A 21396-nucleotide genomic window follows, 5' to 3' on the forward strand; every position below is an offset into this window, starting at 1 on the left:
CCGCCTGTGAAGCGACTCCCCTGCAGGTGGGGAGCCGGGGGCTCGAACTGGGATCCTTACGCCGGTCCTTGCGATTTGGGCCACGTGCGCTTAACCCTCTAAGCTACCGCCCGACCCCCCGGAGTAGTTTTCTATGTCATGTCATTTCATCCTCTCATTTAGGATGAAGTGGTTTTCCGAAAGTGACCTACTATGATTGCAAGGAACAACTGAGGCCCTTAAGCGCGCAGGCGCACACTTAGAGACCGCTCCCTCTCTCAGGCCCCGCCCCTCTGCTGCAGGCGAAGCGCTTTGAGATCGAGGGGTGGGGAGAACGGAGAGTGTGTCCAATCCGTGAGCGTCTTCTGGAAGCAGAGCTCTGCACTGGTCCACGGAGTTTGTGACACAGCTGGGCCCCAATCCGCAACTGGGGGTAGGGCGGGGCGGAAGCAACACCCGCCCCTGTCGGTGGAAGCACGTGAGGCGGGCCTGGAGCCGGAAGCTACCTCTTGGGTCCGGAGGGCCCCCCCAGCACCTAAGGCTGCCATGGTGAGTGAGGACGCATGCGCGGAGGCTGCTGGAGGGGTTTCGCGGCCAGGGGCCCCGGACGCTGGAGTCGCCCCTTTCCAGACTGTGTGTGGTCCGTCCTCCCTTCTAGCCCGTCCTGGGTCAAAGACGGCTGGAGAGGAGGATGTACCCGGTTTCGGGACCTATCTGTGGGGTACGGAGGGGACCCCAGGAGATGGGACGAGGGGGTGGGGGGTGGCCCAGGGCAAGAGAGTGGCCGGGAGACGGAAGATGCGTGTTGAAAGCCTTGCAAAGGGAAGTGGGTTTGCAAGACCTTGGCTGGGGCAAGAGGGAGAGGCCTGGGTTTGCGGGTTCCGCCTCCCAGCACACCTCTGTTTCTTTGCATCTTTGCTCCCTAGACGTCTACACTGACCCAGGGCCTGGAGCGCATCCCAGACCAGCTGGGCTACCTGGTGCTGAGTGAAGGCGCAGTGCTGGCGGTGCGTTCAGGGAAAGGGAATGGGGGACCCCCAGTTCACATGACCCAGTGACACTCCCTTATTAACACCGTCCAGTGTGTGGCCTGATTTGCTTCTGTTCACCAGTCTGTCTGGCATCTAATAAGCTTTCAGAGGGGCTGGGGGAGCCAACATAATGGTTCTGCAAAAGACTTTCATGCCTGAGGCTGAGAGGTCCCAGGTTCAGCCCCCAGCACTACCACAAGCCAGAACCAGGGTAGTGTTATGATTAAAGGAAGAAAGGGACCCAAAGTGTTTGTCACCAGGAATCTTATTTTTAAACCAGTAAATTTGGAAAACACTAGAGGAAGCCAGGCAGGGTTTCTCTTATCTATAAGAGGTAAATAATAACAATAACACCAGAAGTAGTAATAGGTGTAGCGGTGTCTTAGGAAGGAAGTGAAGGCAGGACTATTGAAATAAATGAAGGAAATATAATTATAGAATCAGCCTGTATTCATGCCCTTGGGAGAACTACTGCAGTTTCCAGTGGAGGGGTTGGGGACACAGTTCTGGTGGCGAGAACCATATGAAATTCTACCCCTATTATGATTTTTTAAAAATAGTTATTTGTTCCCTTTTGTTGCCCTTGTTGTATCTTATGATTTTGTAAATCAATAGTAAATCACTAAAAAAGAAAAGGATCTAAAATTTTCAGGAATTAGTCAAATGTCTGGAATCACAGTCTCAACTGTTGGGGGGGGCGGATTACTAACTTTAGACTAAAGTCACACAACTAGTTCGGAGCTTTGTTGCCAACTTGAGTGTGTTTTAATTGGGTATTTAGTGAAGAGGCTTTTCCCCATAGTACAGCGCATCATTCACTCTACATATTTGTGTTTCTATCTAGGGTGGCAAAGCTCAAGTTTGAAAGTTGAAAATCATGTTAGTTGGGTGGGTGAAATAGCTCATCGGGACAGTGTACAGCTTTGCCATAGCCATGACCCAGGTTTCAACCTGGCCCCCCACTGCCCTGAAGGAAGGAAGCTTCCATGCTGTGGTCTCTCACTCTCTCCCTCTATCTCTATTTAAAAAAAAAAAAAACGTGAGTGGTAAAAAACAATGAAGGGAATCAGAAAATGAAGGACTACCTACCCCTTTACTCTGTTAGTACTTGTGTATAACAAGACTTCCCTGGAGGAGCTCAGAATTCAGCTGAGCTTAAAGGAGGGACAGCTGTGAACAGGCAGAAAAGAATCTTCTGGGCTGGGAGGTCACACTTGCAGTCTGTCAAAACTGGTGGTGGGCTTATGTCGACACATTAGGAAAGATTTGGAGAAGATGAAGGTATAGGGTAATGGGAGATCTGAAGTAAGGGGTGGGTTTAAAGGCCAGGTGGGTTGGTCTTGAGGATAATAGCTTTGAAGGTTTGTTTTTTTTTTAAGATGGAAACATGAGCTGATGAAGTATTTGAGTGAGGCTGCCCTGTGAGGTATGAGGATGCGTCAGGAGGGGCAGAGTTCAGGAGGGTGCTATTGAAACCTGGCTAAGAGGCTAGAGTGGTGACCATGAGAGAGAGCAAGGAGAGAACTGAGCTTCCAGTGGCCCAAGGATGTGACAAAGCCTCTCCTTGACTAAAATTCAGACAGGCTTTTTTTTGTAATGTAGTGCCAGGCAGTCTCCTGGGCCCAGTTTCTTAGAGAAAGAGAGAGGAGGTGAAACCACCCATGGAGCTTCTCTCCATCCCTTATAGTCCATGGTATTCCCATGTGGTGCTGAGACTCAAACCCAGAATCTTTCTCATAGCAAGGTGCACATTCTATCTAGTAAACTGTCTCTTGGCCCAAGAAAAACATCTTTTTAAAAGACTTATTTCCTGGGAGTCCGGCAGTAGCACACTGGGTTAAGCATACGGCACAAAGCGCAAGGACTGGAGTAAGGATCCTGGTTTGAGCCCCCAGCTCCCCACCTGCAGGGGAGTCGCTTCACAGGAGGTGAAGCAGGTCTGCAGGTGTCTCATCTTTCTCTCCCCGTCTGTTTTCCCCTCCTCTCTCCACTTCTCTGTCCTACCTAACAAGGACAACATCAGTAAGAACAACAACAATAACTACAATAAAAACAAGGGCAACAAAAGGGAATATTTAAAAAAAAAACTTAAAAAAAAAAAAGAATTATTTCCTGTGAGATAATTTCACATGAGAGACAGAAAAACCAGAACACCACTCCAGTGTATCATGCATCACTGGGAATCAAACCAGGAGCCTTCAGGCACACAAGTCCTACGCTCTATCAGCTGAGCTATCTCCCTAGCCACAGAGAAGTGACTAATGGGAGAATCAATAGGTCTTGTTAATGACCAGAGGTTGGTCATAGAGTAGACAGGTACTCCATTCCAGTAGAGCTTCTTTTTTAAACAAAAAGGAAATTAAGAAAGCTGATTGGGGAAGAGAGAAAAGAGGAATTTTTTTTTTCAAATTTTAAAATATTTTCCTTTTTGTTGCCCTTACTTTTATTGTTGTTGAAGTTATTGTTGTTGCTATTGATGTCATCTTAGGACAGAGAGAAATGGAGAGAGGAGGGGAAGACAGAGGTGGAGAGAAAGATAAGACACCTGCAGGCCTGCTTCACCTTGCGCTTTGCGACACTTGCGCTTAACCCACTGCACAACCGCCTAACTCCCAGGAATTTTTTTTTTCCAACTATCCGACAGATATATATTTAAAATATTTATTTCCTTTTTGTTGCCCTTGTTTTTATTGTTGTAGTTAACTGTTGATGTTGTCGTTGTTGGATAGGTCAGAGAGAAATGAAGAGAGGAGGAGAAGACAGGGGGAGAGAAAGATAGACACCTGCAGACCTGCTTCACCGCCTGTGAAGCGACCCCCCTGCAGGTGGGGAGCCGGGGGCTCAAACCGGGATCCTTATGCCGTTCCTCGTGCTTTGCTCCACCTGCACTTAACCTGCTGCGCTACTGCCCGACTCCCAAGAGGAAATTTTGACACTGAGTTTGATGGGAATATTAGCAGTTAAGCTAGAGGATCGCCTGGAGCATCTCATCAGCATTCTCTCATGTACCCCATCCCCCCTGGCCCCCATGGGCTAGGCCCTGCTATCAGCAAGCTACAAAGGAAACCGAGGTACAGAATGTCTGAGGAGAAAGGGCACTGATCTTCACCTGATGGGACGCTCATAGCAGAACTGTAGAAGTTGAGACAGTCACAGGAAAGAGGAGGCCCAGGCAACACCATTGCCCAAAAGCCACTAGTCAGGAGCCAGGGCTTAATTACAATGGTACAATCGTGTTTCAGATTCTGCAGCTGGAGCAGCAAGTGGCTGTGAAAAAAAAAAAATGGAGCCCTGAGCAAGGCAATGGTGGTTGAGGACTGACCAGTGGAGACAGGGCAAGAAACCCAGTGTCAGTGGCTACAGAATGGCCAGTTAATAGATGGATGTGAGTCACCACTCATCGGGGGGAGCTAGTGTTATAAGGATGGGGCAGGGAGATAGCACAGCAGTAGTGCAAAGGACTTGCAAGCTAGAGGTCCCAGGTTCCATTCCAGTTCTGCTAATAGCCAGAGCTTAGCAGTATTCTGGTCAACAAATAAAGGGTGAGGGCAGAGAGTAAGAGTAGATGGGATACAGGACAGTCCCTCGAGAGGTTTTTCCAAAGCAGGGTAACTGGATGGTGGGCAGTGAGTTGTTCAGTGCTTGAACCTAAGTTCCTGGTATGCTCTTCTGGGACTGTGCTCTGGTTTCTGACCTCTCCTGCACTCATCTGTTGGTGTTTATTCTGTTTGCATAACCATTATGCTATCTACCCCTGTTCCGGTGTTTATTCTCTACCAGAGCCCTGCTCAGCTCATAACTGACGGTGATGCTGAGGACTGAGCTTGGGATTTGGAAGCCTCAGACAGGAGTCCTTTGTATCACCATTATGCTATCTCTTCCACTCTTGCAGTCATCGGGTGATCTAGAGAATGACGAGCAGGCAGCCAGCGCCATCTCAGAGCTGGTCAGCACAGCCTGCGGATTCCGGCTGCACCATGGCATGAATGTGCCCTTCAAGCGCCTATCTGGTGAGCCCCTGTCCCTGAAGTGATGACAGGTGAGGGAGCACTCCAAGTTTGCTGGGATGAGGGGACTTCACCCAGCCCCTCCTACTCACCTCCCTCACTTCCTTTGGGCCCCTTGGTTCTGGCCAGTCAGGCATTAACCCTCAGAATCATAATCACGAAAGTGAAGCTGTCTCTTTTGAGCCTTGAATTCCTCTGGCTAAATGGCTCCCACTAATTTTGTGCCCCCCTTCCCTCTCCTGGACCCGGGGGAAGGGGTGTCTCTCCCACAGTGGTCTTTGGAGAACACACACTCCTGGTGACTGTGTCAGGACAGAGGGTGTTTGTGGTGAAGAGGCAGAACCGAGGCCGGGAGCCCATTGATGTGTGAGCCTGCCAGAGGGCAAGGGGCAGGTGCCTGGGTCTGCTACCTGCCACTATAACGGAAGACAGAAAACTCCTCAGCCACACCCCTACCTAACCTCCCTGGAAGCACAGGGGCTTAGGGCCCACATGCTGTGTTAAGGAGAGCTCAAAGGAAAGTCCCTCCCTAATAAACATGCATCTGACCTCCTCAAGCCTAGGGATGTGTATTTGAGGGGTAAAGTAGACCCCATGCCTATGTTCCACCCAAGGGAAAAAGTGGGGGTACCTTGGCCAAGAGTAGCGGCACAGCCACCTCTGGGTGTACAGAACCGGGTATTGGAAAACAAGATCAAGTGGAGAGCAGTGGTTAGAGCCCTAGCCACCAGCACAAGGAGCCACACGTCCCCCTCCTCAACAGGCATTTAATGGTCTCATTTCAGCTGGAAGCAGTAGTTGGAGAATAAGTTACAGGAACAGACAGACAAAAAAAGAAAAAAAAATCAAGTCCCAACACAACTTAAAGTGCTTCAGGCTGCAGAGGTAAACGTGAGGGGCAAGAGGAGGCCACCTGGCTGTCCCCCAGGCCCCGAGACAGAAGGGTCACTATCAGGGTCCCTGTACCACCACCCTCTAAATCTCAGCCCTGCGGGTGGCTGGGTGAGAAGGAATGTGGGAGGGAGAGAGACAACCGAAGAGACTGAGAACACTCTGTAAACTTAGAACCAGGGTAAAAGGCCAGGGGCCAGGGAGCTCTGGGGTGCCCTTGCCCTGGCTGGGGAAATACTGTTGGCTTGAGTGCTGCAGCCACCCTCACTCAGGTCACAGCTTCTTCCCTGTCCCTCAGCAGACACAGACAGGCGGCCCTGCAGAGCCTCCTCCTCATCCATGGTGGGGTGGGTGGGAGGATTCCCAAGGGAGGCCCCACCTGGAGAGGAACCCTCCCCCCTGAGGGTAGGGGGAGTCATTTGAGAGGGGGCAAGCTGGCCAGGGGCTACTTGACAGGCTCCACCACCAGGACCTTGCACTCGCGCTTGGCGATCTTGTCCAGAGACAGCACAGCCTTGTCGGGGGGCAGGTAAAGGGGGCGGCCGACGGGGGAGGCTACAGGAGGTGTGATGGCCCTGCGCTCCATCACGCTGCCGGACCTGAGGGTGAGAGGCAGCAGCTGTGGGCTGTGCCCAGACCCCAGGCCCCTCCCAGATCCCCAGGCACCTACCTCATGAGGTGGCTGCGGGAGGGCTGTTGGTGCGAGAATGACTGGGAGCGGCCCAGGCTGGCCTGGTGCCTCTCCACCAAGTCCCGGACAGCCGGGCTGCTGGGGCTGCTCTTGCGAGACAGGGGCCGGGCCTCCGGGGGGGGGTGGGACATGCTGGCAGTGAACTGCAGCTTCAGCTTCATGTGCTGGCTCAGCTGCAGGAAGGAGGTACCCAGGTTGGTGCCCCACCTAATGGGCTACGTGGGACCTAAGTCCCAGGGCCAACTTTTTGGGGTCACCCCTAGTTTCATGCAAAGAAACTAGAAGTCCTGGCTTCTCCCACCTGTCTCAACCTCCTAAGTGGGTCATACACTCTAGGCACAGGTTCCTCCACCTGCCCAGATGCCACCCACCAGCCATGACCCCGCCTACAACCCTCACATACACACACAGCCCAAAGCCTGCCCCAGCCCACCTCAAAAAGCCCGGTCCTCAGGGCCTGGAAGGCCACGCTGAAGGTGAGAGCGCTGCCCTTGCGGGAGAAGCCCAGGTTGTTGAGGGGCGTGTGGCAGACGATGGAGTCCAGGGCGGCCTGCATGGCACGGCGCTCCTCCTCACATAGCTGCTTCCCTGTGGGCACAGGCAGTGAGTGGCTATGGTGGTGGGTGTGGTGTCCACATGGGGCTACCACAAACAGCCGCCTAACCACTCTGTGGCACCCACCGTGACATCTTTCACACATAGCATAACAGCCGATAGTCTTTAACTATGCCTGGAGGTCTGCTGTAGCAACTTTACAACCGTGATACTGCTTTCTCCCTGTTGCCTATGAGACCCCTGAGGCTCAGAGAGGCTAGGCAGCTTTCCCAGGGTCACACAGCTAGCACATGGGTGAAGCTGACACCCTCCCAACCCCCCGCACACCAGGGAGTCCAGCTCACTGAGGCTCTTGGGATCATTCTGCCCCGGGCTGCCGCTAAACTCCATCTGTGGCACAAACAATCCATCCTCCCCATCGCCCCGTGCTCAAGTCCTCAGGTCCGGGCCAGCAGCCAACCCACCGGCCTGTGCGTGCTCTGGGGTCCACACGAGCCTCACTGCCAGGAAGTCCTGGAGGTTGTTGAGCAGTGTGTAGGTGACGGTGAAGCGCTCGTAGGTGCGCACAGGGGACTGGCAGGAGGCTGTCATCACGAAGCACGGGCGGTCCAGGCGAATGCTGGGCAGGCTAGAAGCAGTGAGAGAGAGGGGCAGGGTGTGTGTGTCCCGAACCGGAGGTGGGCAGGCCGGTGTGTGGCAGGTGGGTGTGCACACACCTACCGGTAGTGGGTGTAGATGCTCTGGGTGAAGGGTAGCTTGGGGGTGGACCACTGGACCACAGCGATCAGGGGGAACTCCAGGCCCTGCGGAAGCAAGCACCACCTGGGAAGGGGCCCCTTATCTGGCCAACCTCCCATGCATCCTGCCCTGTCTCCAGGCACACATACCTCCTTGGCCTCTGGGGGGGGCTGCTCGCCCCCTCGCAGCTGAAACAGGAAGTTGTGTTCCTCCAGGGCACTGAGTGGGCAGGGGAAGCAGCCGGAGGTGCCAGGGAGCCGGCAGAAGGAGCCCATGGAGACTTCCCCGGATTGGTGACTGGGTGGGAAGAAGGGTCTGGGGCCTGGTCCCGCTGTGCCTGCCCCAACCCACAGCCCTGCCCACCCCTTCCTCCCTGGGACTCACCAGACATTGTCTACCAGCAGCACGGAGCCATCAGGCATGACAGGTAGATAACTGGCATTGAAGTTGGGGAGGATGCGGATGTCCCAGATGGAGATCTCCTCCTGGGAGGAGCTGTTCAGCACTGTGGGAGGGAGGGACCAGGCTCACACCCACCAGCCACCCACCTCCCTCCCACCTACCTGCCCAGAACCCTCCCCCCCCAACCTCCACTCCAGACCCCCTGCTCACCCTTGAGCACGGTCAAGTGTTTCCCAGCCACAGTGAACTGACGGCATTTCAGAACCGGCGGGGGGAGCAGGGTCAGCAGGGTGCTCACTGCAGGGGGGCAGCCGGGTGAGGGGTGGCCACTGGGGCCTCCTTCCCACCCAGAGTTTTGATGCTCCCCTTCTCCCCTCGACTCTGCACCCCACCTTGGGCCTTGAAGGCGCTCTGCTCTCCCCGGAAGGTCTCCCCAGGAGACCGGGTCTGCAGCAGGCGCAAGTAGCCTTGGTCCCTGACCTCTGGGGCCTCCACCTCGCGCTTCCACACCGTCACGACAATCTGAGCACAAGGGACACACCGTCAGGGGAGGACAGCTGTCTCCCAGCAGGAACGAGGGCAGCAGCTCCAGCCCTAGCAGGGCTCACCTTGGCCTTGGGGGTCCCTGGGGGCAGTCTGTCCAGTGAAACGGTGAGCGGGAAGATGACCTCATCTATGGACACGATGGGCTCCTCCACAGGCAGCTGGGGGGCAGGTCAGGAGAGGGAGGGCAGTCAGGACAGAGGACAAGTCAGGACGGGACAGGTCAGGAGAGGGGACAGTCAGGACGGGGGTCAGTCAGAACAGTGGGACAGTCAGGACAGAGGGAGGACAAGTCAAGACGGGACAGGTCAGGATGGGGACAGTCAGGACATGGAGACAGCCAGGATAGAGGACAGGTCAGAACGGGGGGGACAACAGGACAGAAGACAAGTCAGGACAGGGGGACAGGCCAGGAGAGGAGACAGGTCAGGAGAGGGGACAGCCAGGTCAGTGAAGGCAGCCCGTGCACATCCGCCAGGGGAAGCGCCTCCGGCCTCCCCGCCCCTCAGCCCGCCCCCCCCCCCGGCTGGGGTCCCCCAGTTTCTCACCGTGGTGGCTCCCCCTGAGGTAGCCGGGCCGGGGCCGTGCGTGAGGAGGGGGCTGCAGCCTCGGAACAGCCCCCCGCCGCCGGGGTCCCCGGGCTCGGGCTCCCCGCCGCCGGCCGCAGCGCCCCCCGCGCTGACCGAGGCCAGGGCGGCCAGGGCGCCGGCCAGCTCGGCCCAGGCGGCTTGGGAGCCCCCGCGGCAGCGCAGCACCAGCAGGAAGCGCACCGTCTCGCCCAGGTACAGGTGGTTGCGGCGGGGCAGCGCCCGGTACCGGCCCGGGTCGCCCGCCAGCTCGGCGCGCGGCGGCAGCGGCACGGCCGGGAAGTACATGGAGTAGTCGCACTGGGACTCCATGGGGCCGCGGGGCGGCGGGGCTGCGGGGTGCCGCCCACCCACACGCCAGCCGGCCGGCCGGCCACCTACCGGGAAGCCAGACCCCGCGGGGCCGCAGCCGGGGCGCGGGCCGAATGACTGGGGCGAGACCGGAAGCGGAAGGGAAGGGGTGTGGCCTGGGAGCCCCGGGGTTGGTGGGGGGATGCGGCCGTTGCGGGGACCGGGAGGCCGCGGACAGACAAGACTGATGGACTGACCGACCGCAGAGCAAACGGGTCTCCCGCGGGCACGCCGCGCCCAATAAACTCAATACATCAATTTGCTTATTTGAGAGAGGCATAGGAAAAATGTGCAGATCTATCTAAATGTGTATATATATATATATATGCATATAGATAGATGATATAGAAATAATAGTCACCTCGTATCTGTGACCTTGGGAGAACCACTGCAGTTTCCAATGGAGGGAATGGGGACACAAAACTCTGGTGGTGAGAACGGTGTGGAATTGTACCCTGTTGTCTTTTATGATTTTGTAAATCAATAATAAATCACTAATAAACATTTAAAAAGGAAAGAAATAATAGTCAACCCATATCTGTGATATTGAAAGAACTACTGCAGTTTCCAATGGAGGGAATGGGGACACAGAACTCGGTGGTGGGAAGGGTGTGGTCTTACGATTTTTATAAATCAATATTAAGTCACTAAAAACATTAAAAAAGGAAAGAAAGAATAGTCAACCCAGATCTGTGATCTCATGGTGGGAACAGCGGAATTACATCCTTGTCTCATAATTTTTTTTTTTTTTGCCTCTAGGGTCATTGATGGGGCTTGGTGCTTACACCACTAATCCACTGTTCCTGGAGGCTATTTCCCACCCTCTTATTTTTTTTATCGTTGTTAGGGTTATTACTATTGTTGTTATTGCTGTCGTTGTTGGATAGGACAGAGAGAAATCAAGAGGGGACAAGAAAAACACCTGCAGACCTGCTTCACCACTTGTGAGGTGACCCCCTCCCCCCCGGAGGTGGGGAGCCGGGGGCTTGAACCGGGATCCTTATGCTGGTCCTTGTGCTTCTCATCATGTGTGCTTAACCTGCTGCACTACTGCCCAACCCCCTTGTCTTATAATCTTTTAAATCAATATTAAATCACTAATAAAAGAAAAAGAAGAAAGAGAAAAAACAAGAACCAGAGCATCACTCCGGCTCACCAGTACCAGGGATCGGACTCTGGGACCAGCTTCATGAAGGGTCCTGCTTTCTCCCACTGTGCCACCCTCTTCCAGAAAGCCAAGTCGAAGTTTCAAGTCATTTATTTATTCATTTGTTCCAGAGTGAAATGCACATGACCCAGGAACATATCTTTCCTAGAGACATGGACAAGTCATTCCCATCTCCAAATTTCACTTCCTCCCCAACTCCAAGAGGTACTCCTCCAGGGGGTTTGCAAACACCTACACAGATCTATCTGACCTGGGACCAGAGGGAGGGAAGGGCTCCCAGGGTGGGTAGGGCGGCCTTGATGAGGGCTGGGGGATTAGCTGCATTCCCACCTCCAGTTTCATTTATGCCCTAGGGAGCAGGCAGCATCTACCCTGCTGATCCCAAGCACCCATCTAGTCTAGTTGCTCTTCATCCTGAGACTTAGTACCTTGATGCCTATGGGGAGAGGAGGCTTGAGGTCTTGAGGGGCAGAGCGGCTGTGGGGGGGAACTGCTTGGCATCCAGCTTGTCCTTATACTGCAGCTCAGGGGTGGCCAGTAGCTCACACTCCTCCTGAGCTTGAGAGCTCAGTCCACTCCGAAGGACATAGCCCAGCACCTTCCCTGAGCCAAACTGGAAGGGACGGAACCTGCGGTCAGTGATGTACTGGGGGTCCAGGGCCTTGCCACCCACCAGACAGTGCTTAGCCAGGGCCTCCCGCCGGGCCCGGAGCTCAGCAACCGCGCTTTCCAGCCGGCCTCGGCCATACTGCTTGGCCCGCGCCCACAGGCTGCGATTGAAGTGCAGGTACAGAGTCCAGTCCAGGCTGTTCCACGCCCGGGCCCGCGCTGCCAGCTGCCCGTCCTCCTCCGCCGGCTGCCCCCAGGCCTGGGCATTATGCATGAAGCCCACCACATCATCCAGCTCCCAGCACAGCGCATCAGCCAGCAGAACCAAGGACTCGTCAAAGTACTCGGACACCAACACCAGGTCGAAAACGGAGTCCAGCCAGGCCAGACTCCACTGCATGAAGGATGAGGACACTGAGGCAGGGCTGGACGTCTGGCCATGCCCCTGGGCCATCGTGGGAGCAGGCTGGAACAGAGCATTGGGGTCTGGAGTGTAAGGGGGGTTGGGGGGCTGAAGATTCCCTCTCTGGGGCCTCATCTCCGGGGGGATGGGGAGGCCAAAGTCAAACCACAGCAAGTTGCGTGCATAGTGGTCCCCACGGGCGCCAGGCTGGTAGAAGGCTCGAGGATTGGCCAGGAAGGCAGCCAGGGAGGGCGCCTTGCGGAAGGCAGGTGAGGTGGATCTGTAGTAGGAGAAGGCGGATCGGGCCATCGCTGCAGGATCTCGCACAATGGAAAAGAAGAAGCTGTCAGAAGGCATGACTCGGAGGACCTACAGGGGGAGCAAGAGATGGGTGGGTAAGAAAGAAACTGTGAGAAAGGGGGCAAGGCCATGGCGCATCTGCTAAGCACAAAGACCTGGGTTCAAGCCCCTCCATCTCGCCACCTGCAGATGGGAAACTTCACAAGCAGTTAAGCAGGGCTGCAGGTATCTCTTTCCCTCTTCCCTCTGTATTTTCCCCTTCCATCTCATCTCAGTTTTTCTCTGTCTCTATCCAATAAATAATATTTTTAAGGGGAGTCGGGTGGTAGCGTAGCGGGTTAAGCGCAGGAGGCATAAGGATCCTGGTGTGAGCCCCTGGCTCCCCACCTGGAGGGGTGTAGCTTCATAAGCAGTGAAGCAGGTCCTATCCAGCAACGACGACATCAGTAACAACAACTACAACAATAAAACAACAAGGGCAATAAAAGGGAATAAATAAATAAATATTTAAAAAATATTTTTAAAAAAGAAAATAAAGGGTGGGCCAAGAGGTGGTGCAATGGATAAAGCTCTGGACTCTTAAGCATGAGGTCTTGAGTTCAATCCCTGGCAGCACATGTACCAGAGTGATGTCTGTTTCTCTCTCTCCCTCTCTCTCTCCTATCTTTCTCATAAATAAGTAAAATATTTAAAGAAAATAAAGAAAATAAAGGGAGCTAGGCAGTGACACACCTGATTAAGTGCACATATCACCATGCTCAAGGACCTAGGTTCAAGCGCCCACTCTCCCATCTGCAGTGGGAACACTTCATGAGAAGTGAAGCAGGTCTGCAGATGTCTATCTTTCTCTCCCCCATCTCTCCTCCCCTTTTCTCTCAATTTCTCTCTGTTGTCAAACAAAAATAGAAAAGAAAAAAAAAAAAGGAAAAATGGCATCGGGAGAGGTGTATTCGTTGTAGTGCACCAAGCCCCAGCAATAACCCTGGTGGAATAAAGAAGAGGAGGAAGAAGAGGAGGAGGAGGAGAAGAATAAAAGTTTAAAAGGGGGGGGAGAACAAAAAAAAACTATGAGAACACCAAAGGCTACTAATCCCCCCACCTCCTTGAACTTCCAGAGGATGTTGCCAGGAAGCCCCGGCTTCCTTCTCCAGCTGCACAAGTTATTAGCATCTTTTTAAAAAAAATTTATTTATTCCCTTTTGTTGTCCTTGTTTTATTGTTGTAGTTTCTATTGTTGTTACTGATGCTGTCATTGCTGGATAGGACAGAGAGAAATGGAGAGAGGAGAGGAAGACAGAGAGGGGGAGAGAAAGACACCGCAGACCTGCTTCACCACCTATGAAGCGACTCCCCTGCATGTGGGAAGCCGGGGGCTCGAACCGGGATCCTTACGCCAGTCCTTGCGCTTTGCGCCACGTGTGCTTAACCCGCTGTGCTACTGCCCGAGGTGGCGTAGTGGATAGGGCACTGGACTCTCAAGCATGAGGTTCTAAGTTCAATCCCCAGCAGCACATGTACCAGAATGATGTCTGGTTCTTTCTCTCTCTCCTATCATTTCTCATGAATCAATAAATAAAATCTTTAAAACAAAAGGTCATGGTCCTGACCAGAGAAACCTATCTGTCATAGCCTTGTGGTGGCCTCACACCCAGCCATGGTCAAACGCACACCCTTGAGGTGCTTTTTCCAGCTCCAGTTGGTGCTTTGCTCTCCCTTTGAGAGCCTAACACAGCCTTTCCCTACTATGGAGTCACATCTGCTCTTCTCTCTAGAAAACTCTGCCTTTTAACATGAATAGTCTTCCCACAGTAAGACACACACACACACACACACACACACACACACACACACACACACACACACACACACACACGGTGCTTTAACCTCGGAGCAGTTGGGCTCGGGATCAGGTCCTAGTTTTGTGACTTTCAGTTCAGGGATTCCAACCACTGAGCCTCTGTGCAACTCCACCTCTTCATCTGTACAGCAGAAAGGCTGTTGGCTTCCCTCAAGGTGCTGGTAAGGTTTTCACATAGAATGGGGGCGAGAGCTCTTCAGGTAGGTGTGCTTGAGACCCAGTGGCATGTGAGAATGCCACGAGGGCGCTCCAGTGCAACAGTGTGCCCCTCTCTGTTTATCTGAATGAAACAGTTGGTCCTAGGAGCTTTACTCCCAACTCCACCACCACAAAAAGGAGGAGAAAAGAAAGAAGGAAGGATGGAAGGAAAGAAAGGCAAAGAAAGAAAAAAGAAAAGGGGGGCAGGGGTACATAGCATAATGGTTATGCAAAGAGATTCTCATGCTTGAGACTCCAAAGTCCTAGGTTCAATCCCCTGCACCACCATAAGCCAGAGCTGAGCAATGCTCTGATAAAAAAAAAAAAAAGAAAGAAAGAAAAAGGGAGAAAGAAAGAAAGAGAAAGAAAGGAAAGGGGGCAGGCTGTACTATACCAGGTTTGAACGCACACATTTATCATGCGCAAGGACTAGAGTTTAAGCCTCCACTCCCCACTGGCAAGGGGGAACACTTCACAATCAGCGAAGCAGATCTGCAGGTATCTCAGGTATTTCTCTTTCTTTCTCTCTTTTTTTAATTGCCCCCAGGGTTATTGCTGGGGCTCAGATGAATCCACTGCTGCTGGAGGTCATTTTTTCCATTTCACTGAATAGAACAGAGAGAAACTGAGCAACGAGGGGGAGATAGAAAGGGAGAAAGACAGACATCTACAGACACCCTTTGCCTCTTGTGTAGTGTCTCTCCTGCAGGTGGGGAGCCAGGGGCTCAAACTGGATCTTTACATGTGTCCTTGTGCTTAATATTATGTGCACTTAACCAGTGCATCACCACCTACCCCCCTACCCTTAACTTTCTGCTTACACAGTGCAGAGAAACAAATGCAGGACCTTGCAGCTATGTGGTACCGCTTTGCTGAGCAACCCCCCACCCAAAGTCCAATTACCTTTATTTTTCATTTGGAAAGAGGGAGGGAGAGAAAGCGGCACTGTGCCACCTTAACAGAGCTCCTGTGCTGTCCACCATGCTCCACATACGGTGCCAGGGTTCACACCCAAGGTCTAGCACATGAGAAGGCGTGTGCTTTATCAAGTGAGCAGTGTCCTGAGCCCAGGCTCAATGATGTGGTGAATTGATGTTGGGGAGCCCATCAGGCTCTAGCCCTCCTCCCCAGCCCCCAACCCCTCTCACCTCTTTCAAGTTGAACCTCATGTGGTGGCAGAGGATGTGGAAGGAGGATGGGGTGCCCTCATCCTGGGGGTGATAGCCTTTAACCCGAGAGGCCTGGAAGGGCCGGGGATAGCCAAACTGGTAGCGGGCGGGGAGGGCGAAGCGCAGCCCGTGGCGGTCCCCGTAGCGGTGCAGAAGGTTCAACACAGAGCTGCTCCCTGATTTATGAGTCTTTAGGAAGACCAGGTGCTGCCGAGGGGGGCAGGACAGGCTGGCCGGCTGTGGGGACGAAGTCCAGGGCTGGAGCAGCTGCAACCCAGGGAGCCTGGAAGACAGGAGAAACAGCAGGAGCGGGAGGGCGGGGGAGAGGGATGTGTGCTGTCCTTACTAGCAGGTGGCTTGCCACCTCCTGAAGCAAGGACCGAGGCCCTGGGCTGGGCTGGGCTTGCCTTCTCTAAATCCCTAGGAGTTGCAGCCCCAGGTGGGATGGGGAACGGGTTTCTATCTGCAGTTGGGACAAGATGGGGACTCACCTTCTCTGGAAAGGTCCCCCACAGAGCTGGAGGGCGAATCCGATGGTCATGAAGACCCCCAGAGCTACCCCCAGGCTCCGAGGTCCCCAGAGGCGAAGGGTCCTACTTGGAGACCGTGAGCCCATGTGGCCCAGGGGGTGGGGGTCGCTGCGGGGACTCAGGGCCCAGAGCCGAGGCGCAGACTGCAGGAGGAGAGGAGGCACTGTGCAGCCACAGGAGGTGAGGGCTGGAAGTGGGGGGCATTCCCTGGGCCTGCTCACAGCCCTGCTTCCCTGAGTTGGCAGATTTTTGCCTCTGTCAGCGTCTAGAAGGGAAGTGAGGGGGGCAGGAGGGGAGTCTAAGGAGCAGAACCCTCCTCTGCAGTGGATATCCAATTTCGGGGGAAGGAGAAGGGGGTGCGCTCACTAACCCTGTCTTCCTGCTACCCCCGCCCCCCCCCCCCCACACACACACACAAACACTTCTCTGCTGGCAGCTACCAATTCCTACAAACCCCACCTATGGTCGGTCTCTCCCATGAGCCCTGGAATTTCCAAGGGCAGGAGAGACTTTCCAAGAGCCGATCCTCACTTCAAGCAGCCCTCACCCCTACTTCTTCCCCAGGGCCCTTTGGTGATAATTTGACAAATCAGGGCAAGGAGCCCGTTTTGAGGCAAAGAAGGGGAGTTGTTCAGAGAAAGAAAGAGGTCAGGCTTCTTGGAGACTCTGACCACAGGGAGTGAGAGGCTGCAGGGGGATGTGGGGTTCTTACAAAGGTCAGATTCCTCAGACATCCTAGTCCCACTCCCCTCTTTACAACTCCCAGGGAAAATGGGGGAGGAAGTGGGAAAAAAGACAGAGACAAACACCCGGCTTCAGAAGGCTTCAGAATCCTTCCGTGGCCGGCTTCCAAATCAGGGAATCCGGATCCTCCCCTTCCAGATTACAGCCTCAGCCCCATCGAGTAACAAGTCCTGACAGCTGCCTCTCAGGACAAGCTGGCAGTGACCCAGACAGACACAAGGAACCCACACTTACTAGAAGCCTGCCCCCTGGCATCACCCCAGTTCCCTCCCCCACCAGGGCCCCAGGATGCAGCCCAGCACGGGACTCTTGTGTGGGTCCACTCGTCTTTTTCTTCCATCCTCATCTACCCAGTCCCACCCTCCTGCTCAGTCTGCTCCATGCCCTTTGTTGTATCCCTCTGGGGTTTTGTCACAGAACTCCTAGGCCCCCTCCCACAAATCCAAGGGTACCTCCAGTGGGCTGCAGCCCGGCGTCACTGGCCCACTCCCTCGCCCCTGGGGAGCAGCAGGGAAACCAGGTCTGGCCCTCCCAGCCGCCCCAACTTTCCCCATAAACTTTCAACTGTCCAGGCCCCGCCCCGGCCTCCTTTGTCCCGCCAGTCCCGGCAGCCGCTGGGCCTGGAGGCCGCTAGGGGTGGCTCCTTGCCGCATCCCTGCCTCCCTGCATCTCAGCTCACAGCCCGCCCTCCTGCCCTGAGAGGCACTACTTGAACCCACCTTTCACACCTAGGGCTCATGGCTACCTCTTCCTCTCCTCTCGGCTTTCTCCACAGAACAAAAGACTCATTCAGGCGGCAGGAAGAAAGAAAAGAAAGAAGAAAGGAGAAAATGGCAGCAAGAGTTGAAAGCAGACATTGTCAAGGAAGGGCAAGGTGGCCAGAAGTTGACACAGAGGACAGGCGTCCCCCTTTCCAGGTCAAGGGGCTGGAGTGTGTCCATGATAGATGTTCTTGTTCAAAGAATTGGGGGAGGGGAAGCCTACCATAGCACCTCTTTGCCCCCCCCAAACCCACAAATTTTTCCAAGGAAGAGACCCAGATTCAACCCCAGGGGACAGACTCCAGGAGAAGCCAGGGAAGCAGGCAGGGGGACAGTGAGGGAAGCTGGAGGCATAGAAAGAAAGTTCCACACTGTCCAATAAATTAACCATTTATTTGCGGCAGAAACAGCACAGCACGGAAGGCCGAAGCTTGTGAAAGGTGGTGGCTGGCAGAGGTCACGAGGTGGGCTTCTCGTCCCTTTTTTGGATATTTGAGCTTAAGAAATTGATACTGAAAAACAAATCAATAGGACCCAGGCCCATAGACCTGCCATCCCAGTCTCACGTGTACACACACACACACACACACACACACACACACCCCAGCTCCCTTCCCCATATCCCCACCCTAGCATCCAGCTTCATCCACTATTGAGACTGGGTGCCCCCACCCTTCCCCACTTCCAACCCTCTTCCTTTGAACCCCCACTCTCCAAATTCTAAAATTTCTCTTGGTCTCCAGTTTGGGGCATCACCTCCTTCCTAAATAAATACCCCCAGCCTCCCTCCCAGTTACAAATGAAAAAATAAATACTGTGAACCCCTCCTACCCACAGCCCCCCAATGGAAATCTGGATTTGGGGCCCCAGCCATTCACCCAAAAAGCCCCTTCTCTACTCTCTCTGCTGCCCCTCCTTCGACTCCTTCCCAGACTCAGCTGAGGAGGGGTGGGAGAGGGCCATGAACCCTTCAGATGCTAGGGCGCCCCTCCCCTGTTATCGAGGTGCAAACAGGGCCAGAGCTGAAAGGAAGAGAATGAGGGAGGGCTGGGCTTGAAAACCCCCAGATCCCCCCCCAGTCCTACTCCTGCCCTGGTTGTGGCGGATAATGACACCTCCTCCTTTGCCCCCAGCACCCTCCCTTCGAGGAGGTCGAGGAGGCCGGGCTGGGGCGGGCACCACTGCTGCCCCGGCCATCCAGTCATCTGCAAAGTGTTGTCCCTCTCCAGAGCCGCTGGCATCCTCATCTGCAGGGAGGGAGAGGACGGAGGTCAGTAGACAGCGAGAGGCAGTGGGGTCACCAGCAAGGGAGAGACACGCAGGTCACAGAGATGGAGTTGGGAGGCAGGAGAGACGGGGAAAGGCAGGGAGATCAGACAGCATGGGAATGAGAGCAGAAGATGGAAGAGACAGACAGACAGATGGGGAGAGAGGATAAACAGGAAAAGAGAGAGAAAACAAGACACAGAAGAAGCCAGCAGCCAGGATGATAGGAGGGGGAGGAGACAAAGAGACAGACAATGGGAGAGGGGGAAAGTGAGTGTGGGTGCCTTGCTGGGGGGTGGGGCACAAACTCACCTTTGGGAGCCAGTCTAGCACACACAACCCCACCCTCCCATAGTTTCTCTGCCTCCCCAGGACGCCCACTCTTCCCAGTCTCTAGGGTGCTGTGCTAAGCTTCCTACTGTACAGTAAGAATGTTTTTTACTTTGTTCCCCACAACACACACACTAAATTCGAATGCATGCAAGCATGAGTGCAAGAATACTGGTAAATGACTAGGCCTAGGAGGTAGTGCCAGAGCTCTGGATTTGCAAGCTTGAAACCCTTTGTTCAATCCCCTTGCACCGTATGAGCCAGAGTGCTGCTCTGATTTCTCACTTTTCTCTCTCTCATACACACTATCTTGGGGCCAGGCGGTGGTGTACCTGAGTGCACACATTACAATGCACAGGCATCCAGGTTCAACCCCCACACACACACACACCTGCAGAGGGAGAGGTGAAGCAGGATTGCATGTGTGTCTCTCTCTTTCTCTCTCCTTCTTTATCTCCCCTTCCCCCTGGATTTCTCTCTGTCTCTATCGAGTAAATTGAAGAAAAACTCACACTATTTTGAAAAACAAATAAAAATAAATTTAATCTTTAAAAAAATTGGGGGGGGGGTCGGGCGGTAGCGCACATGGCAAAAAGTGCAAGGACTAGTCTAAGGAATCCGGTTCCAGCCCCCGGCTTTTTCTGCAGAGGGATCGCTTCACAAGCAGTGAAGCAGGCCTGCAGGTGTCTATCTTTCTTTCACCCTCTCTGTCTTCCCCTCCTCTCTCCATTTCTCTCTGTTCTATCCAACAACGACGACAATAATAGCCACAACAACGATAAAACAGCTAGGGCAACTAAATGGGGGAGAAAGCCTCCTGGAGCAGTGGATTCGTGGTGCAGGCACCGAGCCCCCAAAATAATACTGGAGGCAAATATATATATATATATATATTGGGGGGGCAGGGGAGACAACAAAAGGCGATGCAAAGCACTCTCATGCTTGAGGCTCCAAAGTTTCAGGTTCAATTTCAATCCCCACGGCCACAGTAAGTCAGAACTGAACAGTTCTCGGTTAAGATTTAATTAATTAATTAATTCTGGGGCCGTGAGAAAACTCAGTTTGTTAGATCACCAACTTGTATGATTGCCTCCTCACCCCATTCCTCCAGCTCCAGGTCGCGCCCCAGCGCCGCCGCCTTCATCCTAGTGGTGGCCGACCGCAGCTGCAGGCGCCGCCGCCGCGTCGGGAGGTCGGGGCTCGGGTTCTCGCCGTCCAGCTCAGGGTTCTCCAGCAGCTCCGAGGAGGTGCCGACCACGGGTGCCATGTACCTGCCAGCCGAGGGGCGCAAAGCAGCCCGGAGGCTCCAGCGCAGGCCGACCCCCCCCCGACCCCCCACCCCCTCCGGCCCCCCCACCCCCTCCGGCCCCCCCAGCTACCTAGCCTGGCCACACCCACCAGTCACGCCCCTGCAAAATAACCACGCCCACTGGGCCCACCCCTCGTTCCCACGCCCACTTTCCCCCACTGCGCTCACCGGCCCCGCCCCGCGCCGGTCCAGCAGGGCATTGCGTCCTGGGAGATGTCCGCCGCCATGCGGGCGTCTGCGCACACCGCCAGCGGCAGCTTGGTCCAGAAGCCCCGCAGCCGGCTCAGCCGCTCATTGAGCTCCCACACCTGAGCGCGCAGACGAGGGTGGGGGGGCGGCAGCTGGGGCGTGCATCCCCTCCCCGCTCCGCCGTCCCGCCCCCCACCGTCTTCCCCCCCACTTACCATCTGGCGCAGGCTGGCGCCCCCAGACGACGTGGGATGCACCTCCGGCACCCGCTGCGCCCCCGACTTCCAGGGCCAACCTGCCTCTTCCCAGGTGGCTGGAGCTCGGCGAGTGCGGGTCGACCCCCGCTGGGGACTCCCGCAGTCTTGAACCACCTGTAGCATAGGGAAGACACACACATCCCCGAAGTACTCAGGGGCTGGGGAGACAGCAGAATGGTTATGCAAATAGACTCAAACCTGAGACTCTAAGGTCCCAGGTTCAATCCCCGGCACTACCATCAGTCAGAGCTGAGCAGGGCTCTGGTAAACGAGAGAGAAAGAGAAAAGGTGGGGTGGGGGAGATGGGTAGTGGTACACCCAGGATGAGTGCACATGTTACCATAAGCAAGGACAAAGGTTCGAGACCCCCATCTGCAGGGTGAAACAGGGCTGCATATGTCTCTCTTTTTCTCTCTCCCTTTCTTCTTTTTTAATTTTTTAAAATTTATTTATTTATTTATTTATTTATGAGAAAGATAGAAGAGAAAGGACCAGCCATCACTCTAGTACATGTGCTGCCGGGGACTGAA

The 21396-nt window shown here is 54.5% G+C and overlaps 3 protein-coding genes across 13 annotated transcripts; 1 reads left to right on the forward strand and 2 right to left on the reverse strand.

Moving 5' to 3' along the window:
- The first annotated feature begins 379 nt into the window (after positions 1-379).
- LAMTOR4 (late endosomal/lysosomal adaptor, MAPK and MTOR activator 4) lies at positions 380-5569 on the forward strand. 4 transcript variants are annotated; one of them, XM_007534819.3, is made up of 4 exons: positions 380-528; positions 906-986; positions 4903-5020; positions 5290-5569. In XM_007534819.3, the coding sequence occupies exons 1-4, from the start codon at positions 526-528 to the stop codon at positions 5385-5387; spliced, it is 300 nt and encodes a 99-aa protein (XP_007534881.1). In that variant the 5' UTR covers positions 380-525; the 3' UTR covers positions 5388-5569. The 4 variants fall into 4 exon arrangements, with proteins under 4 accessions (XP_007534881.1, XP_060029369.1, XP_016048783.1 ...); XM_016193297.2 differs by lacking the exon at positions 380-528 and adding an exon at positions 542-700; XM_060173386.1 differs by lacking the exon at positions 906-986 and having other exon boundaries at positions 428-528.
- A 201-nt stretch (positions 5570-5770) lies between these two features.
- On the reverse strand, positions 5771-9858 carry TRAPPC14 (trafficking protein particle complex subunit 14). 2 transcript variants are annotated; one of them, XM_060173383.1, is made up of 11 exons: positions 9386-9857; positions 8903-8998; positions 8687-8816; positions 8505-8591; positions 8277-8397; positions 8042-8189; positions 7875-7957; positions 7619-7782; positions 7033-7187; positions 6579-6772; positions 5771-6507 (listed from the first exon to the last, which is right to left on the reverse strand). In XM_060173383.1, exons 1-11 carry the CDS (start codon positions 9734-9736, stop codon positions 6354-6356), a joined length of 1683 nt encoding a protein of 560 aa, XP_060029366.1. In that variant the 5' UTR covers positions 9737-9857; the 3' UTR covers positions 5771-6353. The 2 variants fall into 2 exon arrangements, with proteins under 2 accessions (XP_060029366.1, XP_060029367.1); XM_060173384.1 differs by lacking the exons at positions 7875-7957; positions 8042-8189 and having other exon boundaries at positions 9386-9858.
- Positions 9859-11015: 1157 nt separating this feature from the next.
- GAL3ST4 (galactose-3-O-sulfotransferase 4) lies at positions 11016-21007 on the reverse strand. 7 transcript variants are annotated; one of them, XM_060173388.1, is made up of 7 exons: positions 20825-21007; positions 20589-20728; positions 20210-20382; positions 18631-18762; positions 15972-16275; positions 15460-15763; positions 11016-12324 (listed from the first exon to the last, which is right to left on the reverse strand). In XM_060173388.1, exons 1-7 carry the CDS (start codon positions 20987-20989, stop codon positions 11380-11382), a joined length of 2163 nt encoding a protein of 720 aa, XP_060029371.1. In that variant the 5' UTR covers positions 20990-21007; the 3' UTR covers positions 11016-11379. The 7 variants fall into 7 exon arrangements, with proteins under 7 accessions (XP_060029371.1, XP_060029370.1, XP_060029375.1 ...); XM_060173387.1 differs by having other exon boundaries at positions 18607-18762; XM_060173392.1 differs by lacking the exons at positions 20210-20382; positions 20589-20728; positions 20825-21007 and adding an exon at positions 17904-18027 and having other exon boundaries at positions 18631-18761.
- Between the last annotated feature and the right edge of the window lie 389 nt (positions 21008-21396).

This window comes from Erinaceus europaeus, chromosome 15 (genome assembly GCF_950295315.1).
Source record: "Erinaceus europaeus chromosome 15, mEriEur2.1, whole genome shotgun sequence".
NCBI lineage: Eukaryota > Metazoa > Chordata > Mammalia > Eulipotyphla > Erinaceidae > Erinaceus > Erinaceus europaeus.